Source organism: Strix aluco, chromosome 6 (assembly GCF_031877795.1).
Source record: "Strix aluco isolate bStrAlu1 chromosome 6, bStrAlu1.hap1, whole genome shotgun sequence".
Classification (NCBI taxonomy): Eukaryota; Metazoa; Chordata; class Aves; order Strigiformes; family Strigidae; genus Strix; species Strix aluco.
The window spans coordinates 939,956-963,810 of NC_133936.1; the positions used below are offsets into that span (position 1 = coordinate 939,956).

At 46.3% G+C, this 23,855-nt stretch overlaps 1 protein-coding gene across 2 annotated transcripts in view; it reads left to right on the forward strand.

Annotated features, from left to right (window-relative positions):
• The window catches only part of ACVR1 (activin A receptor type 1), a 64,326-nt gene that overhangs the window by 27,311 nt on the left and 13,160 nt on the right, over positions 1–23,855 (forward strand). Inside the window, exons 2-6 of one of the 2 annotated variants that reach the window (XM_074828423.1) lie at positions 5,428–5,501; positions 14,000–14,266; positions 14,502–14,719; positions 19,550–19,649; positions 21,934–22,080. In XM_074828423.1, the coding sequence (XP_074684524.1) occupies positions 5,428–5,501; positions 14,000–14,266; positions 14,502–14,719; positions 19,550–19,649; positions 21,934–22,080 (806 nt within the window). Of the gene's footprint in view, positions 1–5,427; positions 5,502–11,786; positions 11,922–13,999; positions 14,267–14,501; positions 14,720–19,549; positions 19,650–21,933; positions 22,081–23,855 lie in introns of those variants that run through there. The other variant, XM_074828422.1, reaches the window with a different exon arrangement.

Here is a 23,855-nt window from a genome sequence, read left to right on the forward strand (position 1 = left end):
TGGAGCAGGGTGGTGGCATTAGAGACTAAACGCCGTTTCCCAACAGCCCGGGCTGGTGTCGCTGGGGTGTTCCATGTCATCTTCGCTCTGGTTCTTCTCTCCCCTGCGGCTTCTTGCAGCAGCGATCTTGACAGCCCCAGCTATGGTTCTGAGGTCTCTCACCCCCGTGTTGCTGTTGGGCCATAAAGGAATGGTTTGGCAGGAGACAAATAGTTTTCTTAAGACGAAAAGAGAAAGCAGTTTATATTTGCTGTGAAAGTGGAAAAGGTATTAGGGTTTTCAGGACAGACTCTTTAAAGTGTTGGGACTTTATGAATACAAACGTAGGAATTCCATCAATTCTTACATCTAAAACGAGTAGTTGTGTGTCTGTGTTAAGTTGGCTGTCCTAACCAAGTATTGTATCTGCCATATGATATGCTTATTGTTGTTCATTTACGCTTCTGAAAACAGTTTAATTGATTCCTCCCTTGGAACCCAAAGCTGGCTTCAGAGCAGATGCCGTCCCGCTCTGGAGCTGGGTTTGCTTTGTCCACGCTTCACAGGGAGTTTGTTTGGAAATCTGGTAGCTGCCACTTTAAAAGAGAATTTTCTCTTGTGACCTATAGCAAGTTTCAGGTTTTCTAATTATATATTTTTGTAGGAAACAGTTAAAAGCAAAGGATCTTCTCTTCAGGCCCAGGGATGGAGTTGATGGGCACCGTATGCTCCCTGCGGCGCCCAGCGCGGGTGTGCGGGGCAGGGTACCTGTGGAGTGTGTGTGTCTGGAGCACGCCGCTGCCTGCGCCGGGGGACGGTCAGAGCAGTAAAGGTTGGCATGTCTAGAAAGGAAAAGAAATTTTTTGCACTATTTGCTGGTTGCTTTCTAGTTCCTCTTCCTTTATCTGGATTAAATCCCAAGCCTCCCCTTTGCAAAAACTTCTTGTGAAGTCAGACACCACGTAGTAATTGGATATCTTACGGGTCTCTACATCCATAGCAGCTTGCTGTTGGGTTTTATTAGAGCGTTTTGCTCTCTCCATTAGAACTTGTATTTTCTTTCTCTCTAAACAAGTAATAAGTGGAAGAGGTGTGCTTGCTGGTGTCACGAGAACCAGACTTTGGTCCTCACCTATATGTGTTATTAATTGCTTTTAAAAAATGACTTCTTCTAAGCAATGGAAGCAGGACTTTTAAACTCGGCCTCTGCTGTGTCTGCAGTTTGCAGCTGGGATAACCTGCGAGTGAACTAGAGCAAAAGCCTGGCCGCAGTGCTGCGTGTGGTTTCTGTGCCTTCACTTAAAAGGCTGCCGTGGGAGTGCAGATGACTCTAACAACCAGAGCATGCTGCGGCTCTGTCCCCGCCCCGGCACCTGCAGGGGCTCTGAGGGGGCCAGTGCCCAGTGGGTCCCCGGAGAGGGGCTGCCCGGCCCCCCGGCCCACAGCTGCCTTGCAAGCAGTGTGCTCCCCAGGCTTATTTTTAACTGCTGATTTAACAGGCGCGCAGCCGATACAGCGTGCCCTCAGCAAAATGGCAACCAGCAAGGGATCGTGACACCTCTTCCGAGGCCCTGGCAGGATTTCAGCTCTCCAAACAGTGCCTCGGCCGGCGCTGGGTAATGGCGTGGGCTGGGAGTAGGCCCTGCTGATCCCACCTCAAATGCTCTCTTGTTTTAGAGCAGGGATTAAGGACTTGACGTGGTTTTAATATAGTGAAGAGTTTTATTTCTCATTTTTAATTTTTAGAGTGGATGCACTTGGTCTAAAATAATCTTGGAAGGAAAAATCGGTGTTTCGCAAAGGTCAGAAGCTCCCTCCCAACTCCTCCCCTCCTCCGGTCTCCCAGCCCCAGCAGACCCAGTTGAAGTGGTGTAACTGGGCTGTGCTGTGCTGAGGGCTGTGCCAGCAGCTTGCCAAAAGCCTGAGAGCTGTGCTGAGCCTCCACATAGACAGTGCAGGGTTTTAATTGGTGATAAGTACATGCAGGGTGGGTTTTTTATAGGCTGTTGTAAGTATGCACAGCACTTCTCAGCAAAAGCAGACAAAATATTCTTTGAGGCTTTTGGGAAAACTAATGTCTACAGGAACAAAGTTTCATAGGAGCAGGGTTTAAATTCTTAGTATTTGGCTTTTTTCTTTTGAGAGGGCCATGCATGCTGTGAAATGCATAAAGTCTGTTAATAGCCTGATTTTGTTGTTTGCATTTATAATAGGGAAAGTCTGTTCATAAACGTAACCCTCCCAAAGAGGCTTGCACAAGTAGTTGCTTGCTAGCGCAGGGCTAAGGCGGGTCCTGCAGCAGCAGCCCTGTCTGTAGGAGCCGGGTGAGCTGTTTCTGAGCCATTTCTGGCCTGTGGGACCAGGATCTGCTGGAGCAGCCTCTGACCCAGCCCCCCCATGTCCCCCCCACATCTCTGCAGGTGGCTTCACTTCAGTGTGTGCCCTTCCTGCGGCTGTGAGGCGGGGGGAGGATGCCAGCCTCCTTTGGGTTAGGCACCGAGATGTTTAGCAACAAAATTTGGTGTCATCTCAGGTGTGTTACTCGGTGTTACTTGGGATTTGTTGAAGAGGAACCCTGAACAGTGTTTTGGATGAAGGATCAAGAATGACTGTTACCGTGGGTTTGTGGCTTTTCTCCTTATTTGATCCCTTTGGTGGGGACTGGTAAAAATCCTCATACTTGCTGATGAGCTGCTGTCTGTCTCAGCCAGTGCTGGCTTTGACCTGAAGTGCAGATATGGGCTGGGAGGATGGAGAGCTGATTTCAGCATCTCGAGTGTGTTATAACTCCCCTGTTGAGACGGCAGGTAGTCACCGCAGGCCAGCTCCTGTGCGAGGCTGTTTGCCTCTTCAGGGGAGTGCAGTTTGGATTTCCTTCCTCTTTCTGAGAAATACAGGGCAGGGGCTTTGTGTGTATGTATGTTTGTTCTTTTTTTTTTTTTGGGGAATTGGAATAAACTATTTGTAAAGAAAACAAATAGGTACATGCAACTTGCAGAGCTTTCCTGGTTTCCATACTCTTGTCTCCTTCCTGTATCTTGAATTCTTCTGCCCTAGCCAGCTCATGTTTCTTGTGTTCAGCCTTCCCTGGCAGAACCAAACTGAACCCATGGCAGGTTCCTCCTCTCCTGCTCTCCGTGCCTCACCCAGGTTCAGCGGGAGGAAGGGCTGGAATGGCTGACAGTGGGGGGACTTGGGGGTGGTGGGTGGCTGGGCGGAGGGAGGCAGCCCCACTGAGGGGGGCCGCGGCGTGTGCGGGTCTCCAAGCCGAGCTGCGGCATTGGAGGTGGTGTGGTGGCTTCCCACCAGCAGAGAACGGCTATGGTCACTCTTTAATTGGGCGTGGGGGATGTACCATGAATTGCAGATCTGTAGAAAACCCGGCAGCCGCTTTGCATGTCGGCAGCATGCCCCTGGTTAATGTCTTAACCCACGTTCTGTTGTTAAATTCCCTTTCTCTGTCTCTGGCAAGGCCCTGTCCCCTGTGCTCAGCGTCCCCGCTGTCTGCAGGGTGCTCTGGGCGGACGGGCTGCCTGTCCTGGCTGGGCCCCCCCAAGCGCTCCCCAGCCCTTGGCGGGGCCGGCTGGCCCAGCTCCACTGCGGCTGCGGGCCGGCATCATTAAAATCAAAGTTTTCTGCCTCTGCTCTTTGAACCACTGATGTGTTGAAAGAAAGAGGGCACGGCTCATGAGCCACCTTTGTCTAGACTTGCAGAGAGCTATCCGGGTGTGATGCCGAGGAAAACGCTGGTGTAAGCTGTTCAGCCCAAGGAAGCACGCGGGGTGGCTGAAGGGGACAGTGTCGCCCTTGTGTCCTGCCGCCGCTCCCCCCCTGCGGAGCAGCGGACCCCTCGGAGCTGGTCGGGGGCACTGAGCAACTGATGCGTCCCTGGGATAGCTGCCTTCTGCTTTAAACTCCCTGAACTGGATTGCTCAGTGATCGTGCAGTGGACACCTCATTTCGTTGTGTTTCCTGCATAATTGTTGAAGGTTAAACACTGGCACATGTTGCGAATGCGTCGGTGTGTATCGGGCGTGGGGAAGGGGCAGTTACGTGGCGAAGGGGTGTTGGAAGGAGTTTCGCTCCTGGGGGTGAAGTGGTGAGCGCTGCCTGATCCTTTCTGTGGGGACGAAAATGGAATACTTGGGTTTTAACTGATGATGAAGCAATTACTAAAATGTTTTTTATATTCTGCAAAACAAATCCATGTCAGGAAATAAATCCAGAAGTAAATGGCTTGGTTTTCATTGACAAGCACTTAAGCAGCCTGCTAATGATTGGGAAAGGCAGCAACAGAAGATATCTGAAAGAAAAATGGCAGTATCAAATTTATTTTCAAGTTTCATCTGTTTCATTAGAATCAAATCTGAAAAATGAAGACAAATACTTACACCTAAGAAGAACGGTAATGACTCAGTGCCTTGGTCAAGCAGAGTAACTCTGTTTTGCACATACTACTTGCCGCTGCTTTTGACTGAAATTTTATAGCGTGTGGTTAGGCCAGAGCGTCTCTGTAGGAACCAAGCAGCACAAGACAGACGAGCCCTTCTGAGTCATCCAGCTCTGCTTGTTGGGTTAAACCCCAGTGAAGTCTCATTGTAGTTAATCTCTCTTCCTTGCTAATAGTGATCATGTAAATGCAGAGTTTAAGAAACTTCAGAAAAGTTCATTTTCAGAAGCCTGTTAAATAATTCTTATTTCACAGTAAAAAGTGGGGCTTTTATTTTCTTGTAAAGACCATGTATCCTGGAAAAGATTGAAATACCCAAGAGAATTCCCTCCTTTATTTAGTGTTTTTGAGGGAACATGGGCCTCTGCTGATACACTGGAAACAGCTGGAGTTTTTACACAAGATGTAGTTACCTGTTTTCAACAGCAGGGAAATGAAGCTGGGCCACGGAAAGGAAAACCCTTGGAAAAGCAGCTCTTCTGAGAGCTGTGTCTCCTGAGATACATCATGCTCTTTCTTGCCATCAAGCAATGGTTTCTGCTGCTTTAAGAAAATTATTCAGAGGTTCTGACTGAGATCTTTTCTGTTTTCCCTCAAAGCCCAAATAATACAGTTTTACAGACCACCTTTTCAGTTCACAGTAATTTAGCTTTTTAATACCTGGCTGAAAGAACTTACCTTCGATGATACGTGCCTGCTTGGTAGGGAAAGGGTTTGTGTTTTCCAGCTAGCATGCTCCTGTATATGCACTAGTTGCATGTGGTGTTTTGGTGATTAAAAAAAAACCAAAACCCAAAACAAAACCTAAATTTAAGAAACTGCAGTAAATGATGGATTTGATAAATGAAGGAAATGTCTTGGGAAACAAGATACAGTAAGAAGGAGACCGATCAACCTTGGTTGCTCAGTGTTTGTGTAACGGATTGATTTTGGGGTGGTTATGTTTTAGGACAACAGTGAAGGTGTACACAGCTCTCATGTCTCTTCTCTTTCTGCAGCTCTACAATGGTAGATGGAGTTATGATTCTTCCCGTGCTGCTGCTGCTGGCATTTCCCTCCCCGGGCTGGCAAGGTGAGCGGTGTGCGCGGCGGTGCCGAAGCTGGCTGCTGCTGGGGGAGCTGGGGGCGAGCGGCGACTCGGCTCTCGGAGCCAACAGCACAGGCAGGTTCCTCTGGGAATGAGATGGTGGTTTTCCCATTTCAGGTCGCTTCAAAGGATATTCACTGTCCATTTATGTACAAGATGTGTAGCACCTGTGATGGGCACAGGTCTTGCCAGGGCCTGGGGAGGGAAGTGGGCAACCCTCTTCGAATGGCGGATTACTGAGCTGTGCCATGAGTGGGCTGAGCGGCGGGTCTGTCGCTTCTGTTCTTAAAGCGAAGCTTTTTCTCTGGGAAGGGTCTTGGGAGTAGTTAGTGCAGGGTTTGGACCAGTAAGGTTTTTGGATGCAGAAAGTGACTTTTTTATAAATTCCTTATGCAGTTGTGTGCATGTAAAGGTTTTAGGACGTGCAGTGCATTTAAGGTTTGCCTCAGCAGAACGGGAGAAGGGTATTTCCACTGCCATGGAGAGGCAGGAGTGGGTCATTTGAAGGTCTTCTGGATGCTTTGGGAGATGACCTCTTGAAAGACACGTACTTGCTACTTCACAGACAGCCTGTGAAAAATGTTGAATAAAGGTTTTCTGTGAGTAACTTGTTTTTTCTCAATTTTAGATTTTAAATGACTCGAGAGGCATATCTAGTGTGTGTTATGGCATATCTGTGCTCTTCTGTGCTTAACTTGTGAAATCTCCTTCTGAACTACTCTGAAATGCATTTATTTTCAGATGTTGATGCAAGTAATAAAAGGCAGAGCATATTAAATGGAGTGTTATAATGGATGGTGGAAGGTGAAGATTAAAAATGCACAGAGGTCTAGTGGTTGACTTTAGTCATGTCTCTGAATAGGAAATTGAGACTAAATTTAAAAAGGGAGGAATGTGGGATGAATGTTTGGAAATACATTAAACTGCTAATGTTACTGATACAATGTTATCTTGAAATAAGGTTTGGCAGCAGTTATCACACTGTACCTTCTTATCACTCTTGAATTGCAGCTATCTGTTTCTTGAAAATGTTTTCTCAGCTTTCAGAGCTGCTTATATTAAACATCTTAAAGTTAAACCCCCTGCCTTTCACATCCTTAACACGAAGAGCAGTAGATGAAGAGAAGCCCATGGGAGAGGTGCATATTAAAGCCCGGAGGTCTAGTTAATTCTCCTGTACAGTGTGTGCACAGCCCCTCGCGCTGCCTGTGCAGTGGAGCCCACAGAGCAGCATCACCCTCCCAAAGCCACCCTGCAGGCCTTCATCGCAGTTACTTGGCCTGACCCTGCTTCAAAAATTGAAAGTAGGTTCTAGGGCTTAAACACTGTCTTTTTATTGAAAAGATGCCACTAAGTGATCAGCAAGACTTGAGTTACTAAACCTGTACCAAGACGGTTTTTGTTCTTTCCCTGGCCACCTGTGGCACTGCGGGTGGAGGTGTGGGACTGTGCCTCTCTGGGGAGCAGCGGCAGAGCTGGACTAGTCCTGCTGCTGTGCCGGGCTTTGGGCAGTCTCTGTGGGGCAGGAGTGTGTGCATAGAGATGTGCAGCTGTGGTGGTCTTGCTGGGCATCCACAGAGAACAGGGTCTCCTGTTCACCACGTGGAGCTGTCGTGCCGAGGGAGAGCTTGTCCAATAATACTTTCTAAAGAACCCTGGGCCTGCATTTCTCTCCCATAGTGACAGAGCTCCTGTGAGAGACTTTGTAGAAGAAACATGACAGTCTTGCTTTGCTTTGCTTGCTTTAGTCTTTCCCTTCTCCTCTCCTTGTACTTCCTATGGTGAGTTTTCTTTTTCTCTGAGCAATGACTTGTCTAACACACATAAGCAATACTGCTCTTCCCCCTTCTTGTGTTTGCTAGTAGGAAATGCTGTTCCCTTTCCTTTGGAAATAGTTTCCTACTTGTAAGCTGGTTGCAGAGAAGTGTTCGGGGAGGCAGATTTCTGAGTGGACCCCTCAGCAAATTCTGACAAATGTCTCTCCATCAGGATTTTGGCCTCCATACAAGAGATACAGTGACATCGGGAGGACTCAGCAGTTTGTCCCTTGAGCATCGAGGTGCTGCTCGGTGCTCACGAGCTGGCAGCCCGCGCTCGGGCTCAGGTGCCCAGAAGCGCAGCCACGTGCTTGGGATGTGTTTTGAGGGAGAGCGCGCCTCTGGAGATCCTCTGAGGGACTGGAGGGTGATCCTCTGCTGTTGGCTGACAAGCTGCGGAGGTGGCTCTGGTGCACCGTGACCAGTATGCTTTCCCATGTGATTTTTCCACATTTTTTTAAAAAGTTGATGTTTTGGGGGAGGAAGTTACTTTGTCTTCCCTTTGCACAAAATAACAACACAAAAAAAAGCACAAAGCCTCTGATATTTTTTCCTGTGTATTTTATCACAGATCAGTCCACTTCCTTTCACTGTGATTTGGACCAGGTTATGGGTGGTGTTTGTTTGTTTTCTTTTTTGATGAGTGAAAAATGTCTGGGCATATCTTTGAGTAGCATTCAGGGGCAGACTCTGACTGTTCCTGCATTGCTTCTAGGCTTCAGGTAATGAGATTAAACATGATCTTAAAAAAAAAAGTGACCCCCACAACCCAGCCCAAAAAATGAAGCACTGTATAGAATACTAAGTGCAGAAGCATGTCTCATCCCTACTTGAGCCCAGAAAAACCTTTTTATTCTGAAGGTTTATTGCAGCGCTTCTGTGTTACTTATTAGCCCTGTGAAGTGGGGCAGGAGACTTTTTTTCTTCATTTCCCAAGAAGCTCAACCCTGACTAAAGCAGACCACTTTCTAAATAATGTAATGCCTATGTGTAAGAGTGTGAGGTTTTTCACTTGCTACCGACTGTGCACAAATGCCGTTTCCTGATCTGATGGCTGCGCTGGGAGCAGGATGGGTGAAGTGCTACTGATGTGTCTGCCCTCTCTTGTGGCAGGGGAAGGTGTCCGGGCCGTGCTCTGCTCTGGCTGCCACCGCTTCCCCACCAAATGCAGCCCCTCTCCTGGGTGTGAGAACCAGGGTGGCCGGACGGGGCCTTGTGCCCCAGCCAGGGAGCATCTGGCAGCCACCAAGGCTGTGGGAGCTGCTGCCTGGCCTGCAGGAGCTGGCTCTGGGAACAGCCCTGCGCCTGCTCTGGAGCTGGGCCAGGGGGCTGTCCCGCTGCAGGGCTGGGCACCTTGGGGCTCTCTGGTCATCGGTGCCACAGCACTGGTGGTTTTGCTGCTTTAGGGCTTTTTGTAATAGGGAGAGCAATAATAAAACTAAACAGCTGTTTCTTAGTGCTGGAAAAGTCAAAAGCTTTTGTTAATAATTTATTTTATGTAGGATTTATGAATTTACAAACTGCCCAGCGAAGTGGTGGAGTCACCATCCCTGGAGGTATCTAAAAGACGTGTAGATGTGGCACTCAGGGACGTGGTTTAGTGGTGGCCTGGGCAGTGCTGGGTTAATGGTTGGGCTCCATCATCTGAAGGGTCATTCCAACCTCAGTGATTCTGTGATTATTGTTATGGCAGTCGTACACTGCTTGTTACCATATGCACTGAGAAAGAGGAAATAAAACTTTGAATGGAGTAGTCATCTCTACAAGCTTATTATTTTCTGTTTCCCTGAAACGGTGAAGAATTTAAAGGGAAGCTAACCACCAAAAAAGAGCTGTCTAATGTACAATTAAATGGATTCTAAAGAGTTTTTAATTTCTCCAAGTCTGCTTTCCTTCATCTTCAATTCATTATGATCTGAAGCACTAGCAGATTTCACCTCTTCCCCAGTCCTAGTCACTTAAAAAGAGAAAGAATATTGCTGCTTTTAAGTATTCTGGCTTCTGAGCCTGAAGTCCCTTTCATCCTACTAGAGATTTCAGCAGCTCTTCAGCAGCTCATGAGCTTCGCCCGGTTTGATTTCCAGGTGTTCATTTGATGAGAGGAGTCCTGCTCAAAGCCAGGCAGCCAGCCTACCTAGGGGAGGGCGGCCGCAGCGTGGCTCTGCATGGGCCTGGCCCGGCTGGCCAGACCCCGGCGGCTCGAGGGCTGGGACCGGCCGCGCGTGCTGAGGCCGGTGGGTGACGGCAGCGTCTGTGCATGTCCAGAATGCGGCTGCGAGGCACAGCTGCTCCCGCGGGGTCTCCTCTGCCCCCTCCCCGGTGACCGGAGCTGTCACTCCTCTCTGTGTCACCTCGCTCTTGGGTAGGGAGCAATCAGCAGGGTGGGGTTGTTCCCTTCAGCATAGGCTGTTGCGAGGTCACGTCTCGGCGAGTGAGGGTCGTGTTTGCCTTTGTCCACCTGTGGCCACCGGGCTGTTTTTCCAGCCACATGCTAAGAGCTCATGTGGTGTCATGTAGGCTGTTTCTCCGAACACATGCTCACATGCACGTGCTAAATGTATGTTTTACCTGTGCAGGGAGGTGTGGTAGCCTTTACCTGCAAGGTGAAATTTAGTCCTGTGGAGAGTTGGACTCGATGGTCCTTATGGGTCCTTCCAACTCGAGATACTCTGTGATTTGATGAAAGTTTGAAAGGGCAGGTGTGCAGTGGTGGTGCATTGATAAAAGGAAATTGTTTCATATTGTTAAAGCCCTTCTTTAAAAGGTACATGTAATGTAATTAGAGACTGTCTTTAGAAAGAAAATTGAGACTTAGGGTGTGTGGTTTTACTTTTTTGTCCTTCTTAAAATTACTTCAATATTTGCTGATCATGTCACATAGTTAAAATAGGCATTTTTTTCAAGTCAAGGATAGTTGAAGAAACTGTGTTGCTGTAGTGCCAATACAAAAAGGTGGCCAAGTGCCTATTCTACTAACTGTTCTGGTGGAAAATGAATCTCTCTTCTAAACGTGAAGAGATCGCCTCAAAATTAAAATGTGTTACCAGAAACCTATGTAGTGTATCTCTCCTTGGGGAGAAGTTGTTTGGTATTTTCCCAAACAGTTAACAGTGTTTACAGTCCAGGAATTGGATATGAAATGTGAAGTAAAACTCTTCAGATTGGTAAGGGGTTGTGAGACATAAACTCCACACAGAAGTAAATAACTTGTAGAGGTGCAAGGAAACAGAGACACTTCCATCGCTAACCCGTGTTCTCGGGGTCTTGCAGTTTGGTGTCCTGCAGGTGCGGGTGGACACACCCAGGGCTGTGTGCCGACACACCAGCAGTGTGACGCGGCCTGTGCAGTCACCAGGGGGTTAAACACTGCACCTGCCAGTTTACTGATTAAAATGTGGAGTGTCTTGCTTCTTGTTCTCTTGAAATACCTAGATAATTAGTCAGCTCTCTAAACTGACTTTCACAGAGTGAATAAGCAAACAAAATAAAAGAGCTTCCATTTTGACGCTTTTCTAATAATGAACTAATAAACTAGGTAATGAGCAGTTAATGCTAATCTCTATCTTTGCATAGCAAGTCAGATTTTGTGTGTGTGTGTGCACAGTATATATGGGCCCGAAGCGCAGTGCTGAGTCTGTGTATTACAAAACAGAAATACATGCCGTGACTGTCTTTAGGTCATGGAAGTATTTTTAAGCTTGGCCGCTTGCCTGCGCGTGTGCCCGACCGCCCCAGACGTAGCTGGCCGGATGGCCTGGGGCTCTTGAGGTGATAGATACCCCTGAGCGCATGGTGGGGGGGGTTGGTCTGCTTCAGCCAGCACCCTTTGATCGCAGCTGGCCTGTGGCATTTGCTGGTCACATCTGTCCCGCAGACTTGCCCCCCGAGCCACACTCACGAGCTGTGGAGGAGCATCACCCTGCCCAGCTCTGCCTCTGCTCTGGGCTTGCTGTGTGCCAAGGGGACTGTGCTTTGCAGGTGCAGCTGGCTTCACTTCGGGGTACGGCTGGAATATTCAGCCCTTCACAGCCGGCTTTGTGCGTGGCCGGAGGGCTCTGTGGGTGCAGTAGCATGTCCACTGAAGCATTGCCCCGTCTGTCTGCTCTTGGGCTTCTGGCCTGTAGCTCTGCCTTCGCTGGTGGCCTGTGGAGGCAGGGACGGGAGGGCACAGTCAGTGCTCCGGCTGGTTCTGTAGCCTGCATGAGCCTTCCTCTTTGGGTAAAGCTCAGCTGATGTTTTTGTGTGGCACCGCAGGAGCATTAGTGAGCGAAAGGCTGGCTGGTACATGGTAATGTACCATGGGGTTGGAAAACCAACTGAGTAAAGGAGCAGTCTGGGCATAAGGAATAGTAACAAGTCATGAAGGAGAGTGTTTCCCTTTCGAACCCAGGAATTCTTCAACAGAAATGTTTCACTTTTACAGCAGGTAGTTATGTTGGTCCGTGGACACATCAGGATCTGCAGCAGCTCACATGTATATAGTCAGTGTTACTCCGTCTTCATGCTCTGTTAAACGTCTCCACAGCCGGTGTGTGATGTTGCACTGCTCTCCCTGCCTTCAGACCAGAGCAGTCCTCTCAGAAGACAGGTAATGTGCTTGGAGTCGCGGTGCCTTAGTTCACGGCTCGTAAGGGATGGCAGGTTTGCTCTGCGTGGGCTGATTAACTGTGCAGAGGCTGCGCAATCATTCCTGGCCTGTTTTGGGATCGCAGAGCTCCTCCAAGAGGTGCCATGCGAGGGGAGGTGGTTTTCTGCCAGAACGGCTCCACTGGCTGCATCAGGTTTGCTCAGTCTTGCAGGGTTCTTGGGTCAAGAGAAGAGGGGGAAGTATTAGGCTGGATCGGGCTGCAAGCCAGATGAAATTTCCTTGTAGGCTCAGTACGGCTGTTGGAGGGTGGGCTCGCTGTCCTGCTCTTTATAGCCGCTATTTCTGCCACTTCATCAGAGCCGAACTGTCTGTTCCTGTGGCCTGCAGCCCTCGGCTCTGCTCACAGGCCAGTGTTTGTCAGTGGCATCAGGAATGGCTCGCTTGCTGGAGGGTCCGAAATCCTTGCAGGTCCTGGGCGGCCCGGGCAAGGCTGTCCCTGCCAGAGGTGCGGACCTTGGGCTCTCTGAGGCAGGACGCAACCCTTGGAGGTCTCTGGCTCCAAATGCCTTCGGCAGTTCCAGCCAGCCAAACCAAGATAGAGGGCTTGGGTGTTACAATACCAGTTGTGTTGCACTGCTGCTGTTGGGAGGAGAAGGAACAGAACTTTGATTATAGGAACGTTTGGCATAATTTTTTTCTTTTTAAAAAAAAGTTCCACAAAATTAGCAAACTCATTACTTGGTATGTGTATACCAGTACTTGAAATCAATGTGATAGATGCTGTCTGATTTCAGGATTCTTTCCCTAATTTAGTTTTTGTTAGTGGTTCAGAAATGGAAAATTATATTTGTGTATTTGTTCATTGTGGGAGGAGGGGAGGAAAACAAAGCGGAAGACAAACTGAGTTATTCCCAGTGGGCAGACTCTAATGATAGGCTTGAGAAAGGCCAATGCATGGTATGCTCAGCTCCTATTTTAGGAGTGTCCACTGTATTTGTGTCTGGAAATGTTTCTTGTGTGTTAGAACTGAAAAAGAGAATGTAAATATGAGTTGTGGCCATTGACGTGTGTGTGTGTATGCAGGGGTGTGTGTAACAGCGGTGCCTTGCTCTGTCCTTCACAGCTGTGCCTCTTGCCTCGGCTATTTGTGAGCGCAGGTGGCTGTGTGCCACCACGGGTACCTCCGTCTTCCAGGGCAGTGCTGAGCTTCCCGAGTTCGTGTGGGCTACCTGAGAGCAGCGTCCTCGCCCGCAGAGGCTGGAGTGACCCGGTGCCCTTCCTGAGAGCGGCAGTGTACGCAGCTCTGCGCAGAGAGGGGGTGTCCTGTCTAGGCATCTCTGGACGCTTTGCTGAGGATACTTAGAAGTTTAGTTTCCTACTCTGTACATTCACTTAAAAATTCTTCCTTTTACTTAGCTGAAGCATCTGGATTTAGAAGGGAGCTGTTGTACCTGCTGACAGGGTGTGCTGCCTCTCGCTTTAGTTCTTATGTCCGTGGTTACTCAGACTGGCAAGGTACTCCTCAGAGGCTTCTCTTCCTGGGAAAGTCGGTCCAGATTTACTTCTCAAGCAGGCTAGTTAAACCTGCTAAATCCTGTGTAGCTGTGTCCACTGCGAATTCAAATGGCCTTAATTTGATTTAAAGTAATTTCCGGAATGCTCGAGAATAGCTATTTCCATACAGAATTATAATGTGGTTTAGCAAATCTGTTTTGAATTTACACTGTTTGTTAGGATTTTTCCCTCTGCAGAGTGTCTCTGTGGAGATGACCCTCCCGTGTTGTATACCCGCAGTAGTGTATTTGCCAGAGGTGATGTAAAATGTCACTGAACTCTTGAAATTTGAGTACTTGGAGTGGGCAGATAGGACTGGTATTTCTTTGATGGTGCAAGCTAGTATCTTTGTCTTGCTGAAACGGCTAAATTACCGTCGTTAGCTCCTACTTGGTGGTTCTTCAGCACTAGCTGCATGTTTCTCCCTTTAAACAAAGGGGTTTATTGTCTAATGATTTCATTATCTCTGTAGAACTGAAACTAAGAATAAGATGGTGTTTTTCCTCAACTCTCCCCTTCTATAGATGATGAACTGAAGCTAAATATGGTCCACTACGAATGTGTGTGTGAAGGCATGTCCTGTGGGAATGGAGATCGTTGCCAAGGCCAGCAGTGTTTTGCTTCCCTGAGCATTAATGACGGTGCTAAGGTTTACCAGAAAGGCTGCTTCCAAGTCTACGAACAAGGGAAAATGACCTGCAAAACACCTCCCTCTCCTGACCAGGCTGTTGAGTGCTGCCAAGGATACCTGTGCAACATGAACATCACCGCACAGTTGCCTTCCTCTAAAGGTGAGAGGTTAATAAATAGTGAATTTTGACAAGGGAAAAAGGGTCGGCTTTCAGCTAACGTGTTGGGAGCAAGATGGGTTCAGGGCTAGTGAAAGTAAGGGTTTAATCAAGGCAGTGAGGCCTGGTCTGCGTTGTTCCCCGCCAGGGCCCACTGGCACACCTCCCGTGACCAAGAGATTTTTTTATCTCTTTTTTTTTTTTTTTTTTCCCCCCCCTCTCCCCTCTCCTTTCCAAGGGCAAACCTTTCAAGGAGAAGCTGCGGGTTACAGCATGGAAACACTAATCATCGTTATACTGGCTCCTGTGATCGTGCTGATAGTTTTTTCTGCAGTAGCTGTGCTGATCATCCGGAGAATACAGAAAAACCATATGGAGAGGCTCAATTCTAGGGATGCAGAATATGGCACAATTGAGGGACTCATTGCATCAAATGTTGGAGACAGCACGTTGGCAGTAAGTAACCTGTGTGTGTGGAGAAAATTAGTGTGAGCTTTCTTCACTTCTGAGCTCCCTGCTCGTATCCTCCAGAGGTGGCCACATCAGTAACAGGAGCTTTTGCTGCTGGGGGATGCCACGTAGCATCAGGGCTCCTGTGGTGACATCCCTCTGCTTGCAGTGGAATGCAACCAGAAGACAGCTTTTGCAAGTACAGTTCCTTTGACCTGAAGAATCGCTGTAAACCGGAGGCAAACTGTTCATGCTTCTAGAAGCAGTGTCTGAACAGCAAAACAGTATGCCTGGTTGGTGGGTAGCCTGAAGTGAAACGAAAAATGCAAAAGGCAGCCTGAAAGGCTGGAAAAGGTGTGATGTTAGGGGAAGGAGAAGATACAGATATTTTTAACTTTTAAAAACTTCAAGCCTGACTCCCATGATCTTAGTAGCAGGGTTCTTGCATGACTAGGAAATTAGTGAATTTTTGTTGATAGAAGAGCGATAAGAATTTTAAGAAATGAGAACTGCTTACTCAAAAATCAGTTTTTAAAATAAGTTCTTGTTCACACAGTCTCTGGAAAATAAAATGACATGGGGAAGTGTTTCCTTTTTAGAGACTTAATGTATCTTACCCTTTCACTTGAGGCCAGAAGAAAAAGTGTTCCCAGCAGCTTTCCCATGTTTTATCGAAACTGAGCAAGTGAGGCTTCAGAGGCAGCTGGAGTGTTTGAGACCAATGCAAAGGGAAGTTTCCTTCTCCTTGCATTTCTAAGATAAAATCTCTCCAACATGAAGAGGTTGGAAAACGCTTTCAGTGCTTTCCCGCCATCACGTGCTTTCACTGCAGGGTTGAAAAGTAGCTAAGGAAAAACGGTCCAAAGCACAAATATTTTTTAATAATATGCTGCTAAATACATTGACTAGGTATTTTATTGCTGTGTTTCTCTCTGTAGGAGAGAGAAACAGAAATGGGTATTTAAATGAGGAATTACCTTCGATATCTTCCTTAGCCCAATGATTTTTCTAGATGCTACAGGTTTGTATATATTCAGAGAGCAACAGGATGAGAAGACTGTATGTTAAGCACATTAAAAAAAAAAAAAAAAAAATCAGCTAAGAAAGTCCCTGAGCTGAATGTTCTTGGAGGCTGGGAGAGAGGCAGAGTATCATGTATGTCGAAGTATTCTTGTATTTGCTTCTAGTTCACTCCACTTCTAGTATCCCAGTGCCCCTTTATACTACCATATGTCTAATACCCCTCTACATCTACTACCCCAATTCACCTCACCTGTAGTACCCTAATAAAGGGCACCGCTTTTGGGTGCGGTCAGAGCAAGAACGGGATCTAGAGGGGCCTCAGAGTGGCCGTGCTGGTACCAGAGCTTGGCTTTTCAGTGCTGGTTTCCCTGGTAAGGCAGAGCAGTGGGAACAGCCTCCCTCCCTCCTAGTGCTTGAAACCTCGCTGCAGGCTCAAGGGTGGTGCAAGCTGCAGCAGCTTTCTGCTCCTGCCCTGCTATTTTGCTTCAGCTGTTTTTTTTCAGATGGCTTTGGCTCTCTCTAATGAGCCAGGAGGCTTGAGTCTGTGTTACTTTTTAAAACAACCAGTTCTGATACATTCACCATGAACCAGGGATGGGTGCAACTGGTTATCTGTCGTTGAGCGCTGACTTCCAGCTTTTACCGGCTCTTATCTCTTATCAGTGCAAGACCATTTCCATTCCATTTGCAAACCTTTTGCACTTCAGGTCATTTAATGTTACTTAGAAACGGTGATTAAACCGAAGAAGAATAAATCAAAATTCTTTTTACAAGAAATTGGAGAAGTTGCTAACTGTAAAAGTTTGCTCTAAAGGAGCTGTTTTGTTTTGTTCTCAGCTGTCAGGCCCGCTTAGCTTTGTGATTGCAGTGCCTCTGGTGTGCCTCCTGAGTGCTGCTGATGTAAAAAAAGTAATTGATAGTTCCTTGTTTCTAAATGTTCATCTAAACACTAAATCTTTTTAAATTCCGGATTTTTCTTCTCCATTGTGTGCTTTAAATTGCTGGTTTTGTTACACGTTAGATTAGTTTACATTGAGGATTAGTCTCCATAGTGTAACAAATGCTTAAAGCCCTAAGCTTCCTAATGGGGAATGGAAAGAGCTGTGTCCTCTTCAAATCTTGTTTTTACAGTTGCTGCAGATAAGGGTTCTGTGGTGGGTTTTTTGTTGTTTTTGTTGGTTTTTTTTTTCTTCTGATACAAGCAGGAAGGAAAAGGAGTTCTCGGTTTGTATTAAAAAGCAAAACAGCAATCTCCTGTCATTCTTGAATTATCTTTTTCTTGAGCACTCATTTAAAAAGTTGTTAGGAGAAATGAGATTTCATCGGATCTGGTTAAAGTCCAGTAGTGCAGTTTGCTGGAAATATTAGAAAGTTAATTATGCTTTTGCTTTTTTATCCTATTTTCCTTTTTGAAGGAAAAAAAAGTCCAGTAATAACAGTTGTTAAAGCTTTGAACTAGTATGGATGCCCTAGCCATAAAAGTAGCTGGGTATTAGCATTTTAAAGACTAATAGGATTTTAACATTCAATTAGGTCTCACTCACGGTTTTTTATAAGCTTACAGTTTAAAGTCTCATTTCCATGCACTAAAAATACAAGAAACTGAGAAAAGCTTTTTGAGAAGGACTTGTTACAGAAAATTTTCAGGAGTATCAATGACATATCTAGTGTACACATTGTTTATTTTAAAACCGTTTTCAGTTATAACTAACTGCACCAAACTTGAATAGTTTGGATCAAAACTTCCCATGACTTACCTACCACAGAATTGACTTTTTTTTTTTGAGGGACTGTTCATCTAGCATGGTTCAGCCACTTTAGGGAAGGAGACTTACAATAAATTATTTGGCTGTTGTCTTTTAAAGAAGTTCTAATTTGGGGCAGGGACTTACAACCTGGCAGGCTGCCTGCACAACTGCACAGTATTGCATGATTTCCTTTCTCTTCTCTGTTACTAAATTAATTGTTAGCACTTATATTTGGGATTTGGCTGCGGAAGCAGAGGTGTCCAGTGGCATGAAGGTGCCACGTGGTTTTTAGGACACCTGAGCGAGTGTGATGGGTGTGACACAGGACCTGTGGATAGCTGCCTGTCTCTGGGACGGTGGCTGGAGGTTCAGCTGGGCACAGCAGGCAGGGCAGCCTGGCTGCAGAGAGGCTCCCGCCCAGTCGGCAGCACGGTGGGCACGCAGGAGCAGGCCGGTGAGGATTGCCGCCACAGCCTTCCTCCTGCCCTCCTGCGCCGCTGCAGCTGGAGCGCCGCTTTGCAAGGGCACGTAGTTCCACAAATTCACGCTTGGACTCAGCAGGGAGGACGGTGCGGGGGCGACGGGGCCTGGATGCTGTGCTGGCACACCCGCTGGTGCAGCCCTTCCCGGAGGGTTTGGTTTCGGGGTGCTCACCCGGCTCAGCCACCGGACCACATGGTGGGGGAGAGCGCAGCAGTGAAGCAAGCCTGCGGCCCCGCTGAGCTCAGCGGCCTTGAACACATAATTAAAAACTGAAAAGGAAAACGCTTCGCCAGCAAGTGTTGCTCACGCTGGTGGTGTTGGTGGCCAGTGGTGGCTGGCAGCTGGTGCCTCTCTGGTCCAGGTGCCCCCGAGACCGCCCTGGCTGCAAGCGCCAGGACCGAGGTGTGGGCTGTCCCCTCTCCATGCGGCTTACACGGACCCAAGAGACACCTGTCTGGAGGGTGTTTTTCAGCAAAAATTATTCCCCTCCCCATATTACTTCAGACAAAATGGTCAACTGAGCACAAATTGTGTGCAGGCAATGGATTAAGAAGGTTGTATCACAGGAATATGTTGGTTTTATCTGTCTTACCATTTCAATTAGAAACTTTCAGCTGTGACTGTTTCTAAAGTGTTTACAGTAATAAAAGTTCAAAGTTTTGAATGGCTGTTTCTAATACACACTTATTCACAGGGATTTGTAAAATAGATTTTGAGAGTATCTGATGCCACAGATCAGTGGGGCTGGGATGTGACCTTAGCTCTAGTTAGTGAAAACACATCTGTGGTGCTGTGCCCTTGTAGTCATCTTTGCTAGGAAGAATGGGGAAAGTCTGCAGGAATGTTCAAAAGTAAATGTTGGGGTTCTTTCTGCCAACTGTATAGGGATGAAGGTCTTAAGTATAGAAGTCAGAGAAAGTAAGACTATTTCTTTTTGACATGGCTCAGATTATTGCAAGACATAGTAATTTGGTGTGTGTGGGGGAGAAGTTGATATTAACCTGTTTGAAGTAGGTGACATACAGAATTGAGAGAGCACAAGCTAAGTGAGAGAACAACAAAGTGCTGAAAAAGGGTGGAATTTCACTACAGAGGCTAGCTTGTAGGCTATGGGTAAGCTTCCAGGTTCACAGGCAGTAAATTTATTGTAACTTATTTATTAAACAAAATGATCTATTTATTAAACAAAATGATACTGTAATGCCAAGTATAAGATAGAGACAGAATAAGAGAGCTGAGAATGAAATGATACTTGATTTGTTTGCTGTTCCTTGTTGTGTTGTTTCTAAAACTTCCAGCAGAAGGTGATTATGCCCGAGTTACAGCTCCCCTGCCAGTCTCTTCTGTGCATGAGATGTTCCTCAAAGTGGTATAATCTTGCGAAGAGCGTTCTCTGTCCACCTGTGCAGTAACAGCAATGGGGTCTTCATCCTCAGCGAGCAAATGGCATCACCAGAGCCGTTGAGATGCCAGGGACTTTTAACTGAACCCGTCCTGTGCCGTGGTGCACCTTTGTGCATTCAAATGGGGAAAAAAGGAGGTTTCTCATGGGTTGTAAACTTCTGCTTTTCCTTTTGAACAGGATTTATTGGACCATTCCTGCACATCTGGAAGTGGTTCTGGACTTCCTTTCTTGGTGCAAAGAACGGTGGCTCGCCAGATCACACTTGTAGAGTGTGTAGGTTAGTATAATTCTTGTTTGCATGTAGTGCTAATTCTTGGTAACGAATGTAGAGAGAAAGCTTTATCTCCCATCCTAATCAACTGGTTTTCCTCAGTTGCTTATATAATATATGAAACTCCTCAGGCTTTGGCTTATGAAACATACTTGGTTTTGGAAAGCAAAATGAAAAAATTTCTTTCAGATCTATGCAGAAGAAAGGGGCAAATATTATCTGTGCTTTATGATTGAAAAATGTAAGCTTTGTTCAGCGATGTTAGAAAATACAAACTAGGCTTGTCTGGGTACTTTGTAAGCTAAATAAACTGGTTTTAGAAAAGTAAGCTCAATTTGAAGTTTGAAACTGTCAAACTGTGAAACTTTTGTTCATTAAATGGTGTTCAATAAGAAAGCTTTAGAATTAGGAAAGGATCATCTGGATTTGAGATCTGGAGTTAAAGCATCAAGCAAAGTGACTAACATGGCATTTAGGAACAAAACCAAACCCCACAGCAAAAACCCTGTGACTTTGTGCCATGAAAATGGGAACATGAGTGTTTTGCAGCTTCCTTGCTTTGCGCTGTTGCTTTGGGACCATGCAGGCAGTGAGGTACTGCTGCTGCTCTTTTCCCTCTGAAAGAGAGAATCTCTAGTAATTCGTCCCTAAAACTCTTCTGGGTCTTTAGTTTTTTGTAGGACTTCAGTGTTAATTTTACAGAGCCATTAAATTTTTCTTCAGCATATATATATATAAAAATACATACATATTTTTATATATATATATATATAAAATTAATTGAATAGTGTTAAAATTGAATTTAGTAATTTTAGGAAGCATTTGGGTCAAAGATACCCTGAGGCAGTGATATTGAGCCAAGATGCCTTACTGGCACTTGAGTGGTGAGGAAGGCATGGTAATGATTGATGCTAGTAGGAAAAAAAGGCTGTTTTCAATATGTGTTATGCTGCTGCTTCAGTGATTTGAACTCAGAACAGGTTAACACCTTCCTGTAAGTCACTAGAAGTTTTAACTCATCAGGGTGTTAAATCAAGCCTGATTAAACCAGATGAATCTGTGAATCTATAGGGACTGGGCCTACATTTTACCAGTGTTTCTGTGCTTTTGGCTTATAGCATGTATTGAGTAGGCACAAACGTTCACACTTGCATTAAATCCAAGTGTAAGTCCTCTGATGCTCTGCGATTTCTCTTCATCAGAAACTGTAGAATATGGTATGGATGATGATTTTGCCTGCGACACGGAGACATCTTTTTCTGTGTGTATATACGTGTGAATAGTGTGTCTCTGGAATTACGCCTGCTCCCAAGTTAACTCAGACTGGCACAATTTCCAGAGACCATGTGTTTTAGCCTGTACAGCAGAACCAGATGAAAGCGCTTGTGCAGGGAGTCTCTTCTGGGTGACAGCACTGAGACGCCAGTGCTGGGTGTCTCTTCATTTGGTTGTACTTGCTGTGGATTCCTACGTGCCTCCAGAGACTGCTGAGCAGCAGAGTTTGGATGTTTATAGTGGTCAGCTCTAGCACAGCTTGTTGCACGAAGCCTGAGGCTGTCGTATTCAGGCTGTGATGGAAATGGCAATGACCGGAGCTTTTCTGCTGTGCTTTGTCCTGGATGTTGCTTTCCTCTTGGGTACTTCATTTCATACATTTCTTCTAAGCTATTTGGATAAAAAGCTTGGTGTGCAGAGAGTGTGTCCTGATCTCCACAGGACAGAGGTGGGGGTTTGGGTTTTTCATGGGGTTTTTTTAATCCTTTTTTGTTTGTGGGTGCGTTTTTCGTTTTATGTTTTTTGTTTGTTTTGGTTTTAAGTCATCGTTCTGCACTGTGTGTGTCTGGCTGTGCTGACTGGTTTTGCAAGGGCTGATGTAATGGAAATGTAAAGGCTGTATCCCCAGCATTATATATCCTTCCTGTCCTCCTAGCTTCAGAATTCCTAGCTGTATCTGTATTGCGTGCACTGGCCTTGCAGCATGCCGCAAAAGCACTTTTGTGGCTGGTGGTTGAGTGATTACACCTGCCCTGTACAAACACTCTGCGTACTGGACCAGCGTGCAAGGAGGAGGGTTCCATGTTCTCGGAGCTCGCGCTTGAAAACAAACAGGGAATTTGAGGGACTGGAGCACAGCGTGACTGTCAAGTGGTAAAAAGTGTACGCAGGGGTGATCAAACTACATCAGTGTGACATTTGGGCCATGACTGATTTTCCATCCTATGAGCTGATCCTGTCCTTCTGCCCTGGGAAGATTGTTAGTTGACAGCTTCCGTCTTTTTTCTCCCCCCAGGAAAGGGCCGTTATGGAGAAGTTTGGAGGGGTCAGTGGCAAGGAGAAAATGTTGCTGTGAAGATCTTCTCTTCTAGGGATGAAAAATCCTGGTTCAGGGAAACTGAATTGTACAACACTGTATTGCTGCGACATGAAAATATATTAGGTAAGTAGGACAACCTCACTCACGTACCCTCAGGTAGGTGGTGTAAAGGTGAGTTACCTGAGCAGTGCCCCTGCAGAGCGCTGCAGGTTTGCCACATACCTTCCAGTCTTTGAGATGAGGCTCTTGTGTTTGCGGTAAACAGTTGAAGGGAAATTTTAAGGGGGAGGCTTGCCAGGAGGGTGCTGAAATCTGAGTCTCAACTGGAGAAGGTGTTGTAGCAACCATGAATCACTGTCCTCCTGCAATATTCCAGCAAGAAGCAGTCAACCAGATTAATCAGTGGTTGGCAGCACAGTGTGTAGAGAAGAACGGAGGTACCACAGACCCACCTGCTAAGAATTCACCCCTGCAGCTCTTGTTGCAGGGCAGCCAAAGAATGTGGCACAGTGTGTGAGGTGGAGAAGATGGGGTGTTTTCTTAGAACTTCAGTTCACCTGGGAGAAGTGGAGAAGAAGTGGGGAGGAGTTTATAATGAGATATAAATATTTGATACTTCTCCTTGTGCCTGAATAAAGTGCAGTGTGAATCCATTATTTTCTTCTGTTTAACTGTCCTGCTCAGGGTCAAACTAAGCTCCTTTGGTGTTTAAACTTCAACTATAGTTGCCCCTGTATGATCTATCTCACTTCCCTGTAAATATGAAAGTATGATGATTTTAATCTTCTGCATCACTTGTGCCTCATGTGCTCAGTTCTGAGAGCTTAGAAAATGGCTTTTTTTGTGTTGTGAGCCATGGCTGAAGTTTAAGCGGCCTTTTTGATTCCTAGTATGGACTGATGTGCCACCTTTACAAATAAAAGCAGCAGCGTGTATTCTGAGTGCTGACATGACCTCACCCGCAATCTGTCTGTCTTCAATCATCTTTACTTGGGCTCCTTATTCTTGTTTCTTGTCAGAGAATATTCCTTGGCTCTATAGCTCACCCTGCTAGATGTTTGTCTAATGTTTCCTGAAACAGCTCCTTTGTTACTACAGAAATAATTTGGTGGCCTCCTGAAAGGTGAATTATTGAACTTTCCTTCCCAAGAGAGCAAGTAACTTGGCTGAAATTACATTACACATTTCCCATGTTCCTCTGTCTGTGTATAGTCTTTCTTAATAACTGTCAAATTTGTTGGCTATTTTATAGAATTTTTTTAGATGCAATATTAAACAATATCACAGATTACAAAAGTGTCATATTGTGCAGAAATCTGACTTCAGGAGAGAAAGTAGTGGGTGTTCTTGCTGACAAATGTCATATGTGGGCTTTTAATAAACATGATTTGTTCCTCTAACTTGGGAATAAAACTTTTGCTGCTTCCCAGATAAAGCTGTTGAGGTCAACCGTATGCTGATAGACAACAAATTCGGAGGGAGCTGCTCCTGAGTTTTGGGTTCAGTTTTAAGACGCCACATTTTTTTTGAAAGCAGTTTTTGAGGTTCGTGGGTTTTGAAGAGAAATTTTTCTCAGTTCCTTTGTAGAAAACCATTGTGAAATGCAGCTCTGATGCATACAGGTGCTCTGCCTTACTTCACCCTGGAAGTAAGTTGCACAGCAGTTGACCTGTCTAGTATTTGAAGTAGAAGAGTTACTACTATTCCATGTTCTTAGCAATGCTGATCTTCTGGTGCTGCCACACTCTCCTTAGCCCTCTGCCTCTTGCTATGGCCCATGGCTCAGCTGCGAGCTGGGGAGCAGTTAAGATGCGGCGTTTGGAGCCTGCAGCAATTCAGAGCAGCCCCATAGGTCTGATCTCTTGGGCTGCAGCAATCCCTTGGCACCTTTCAAGCAG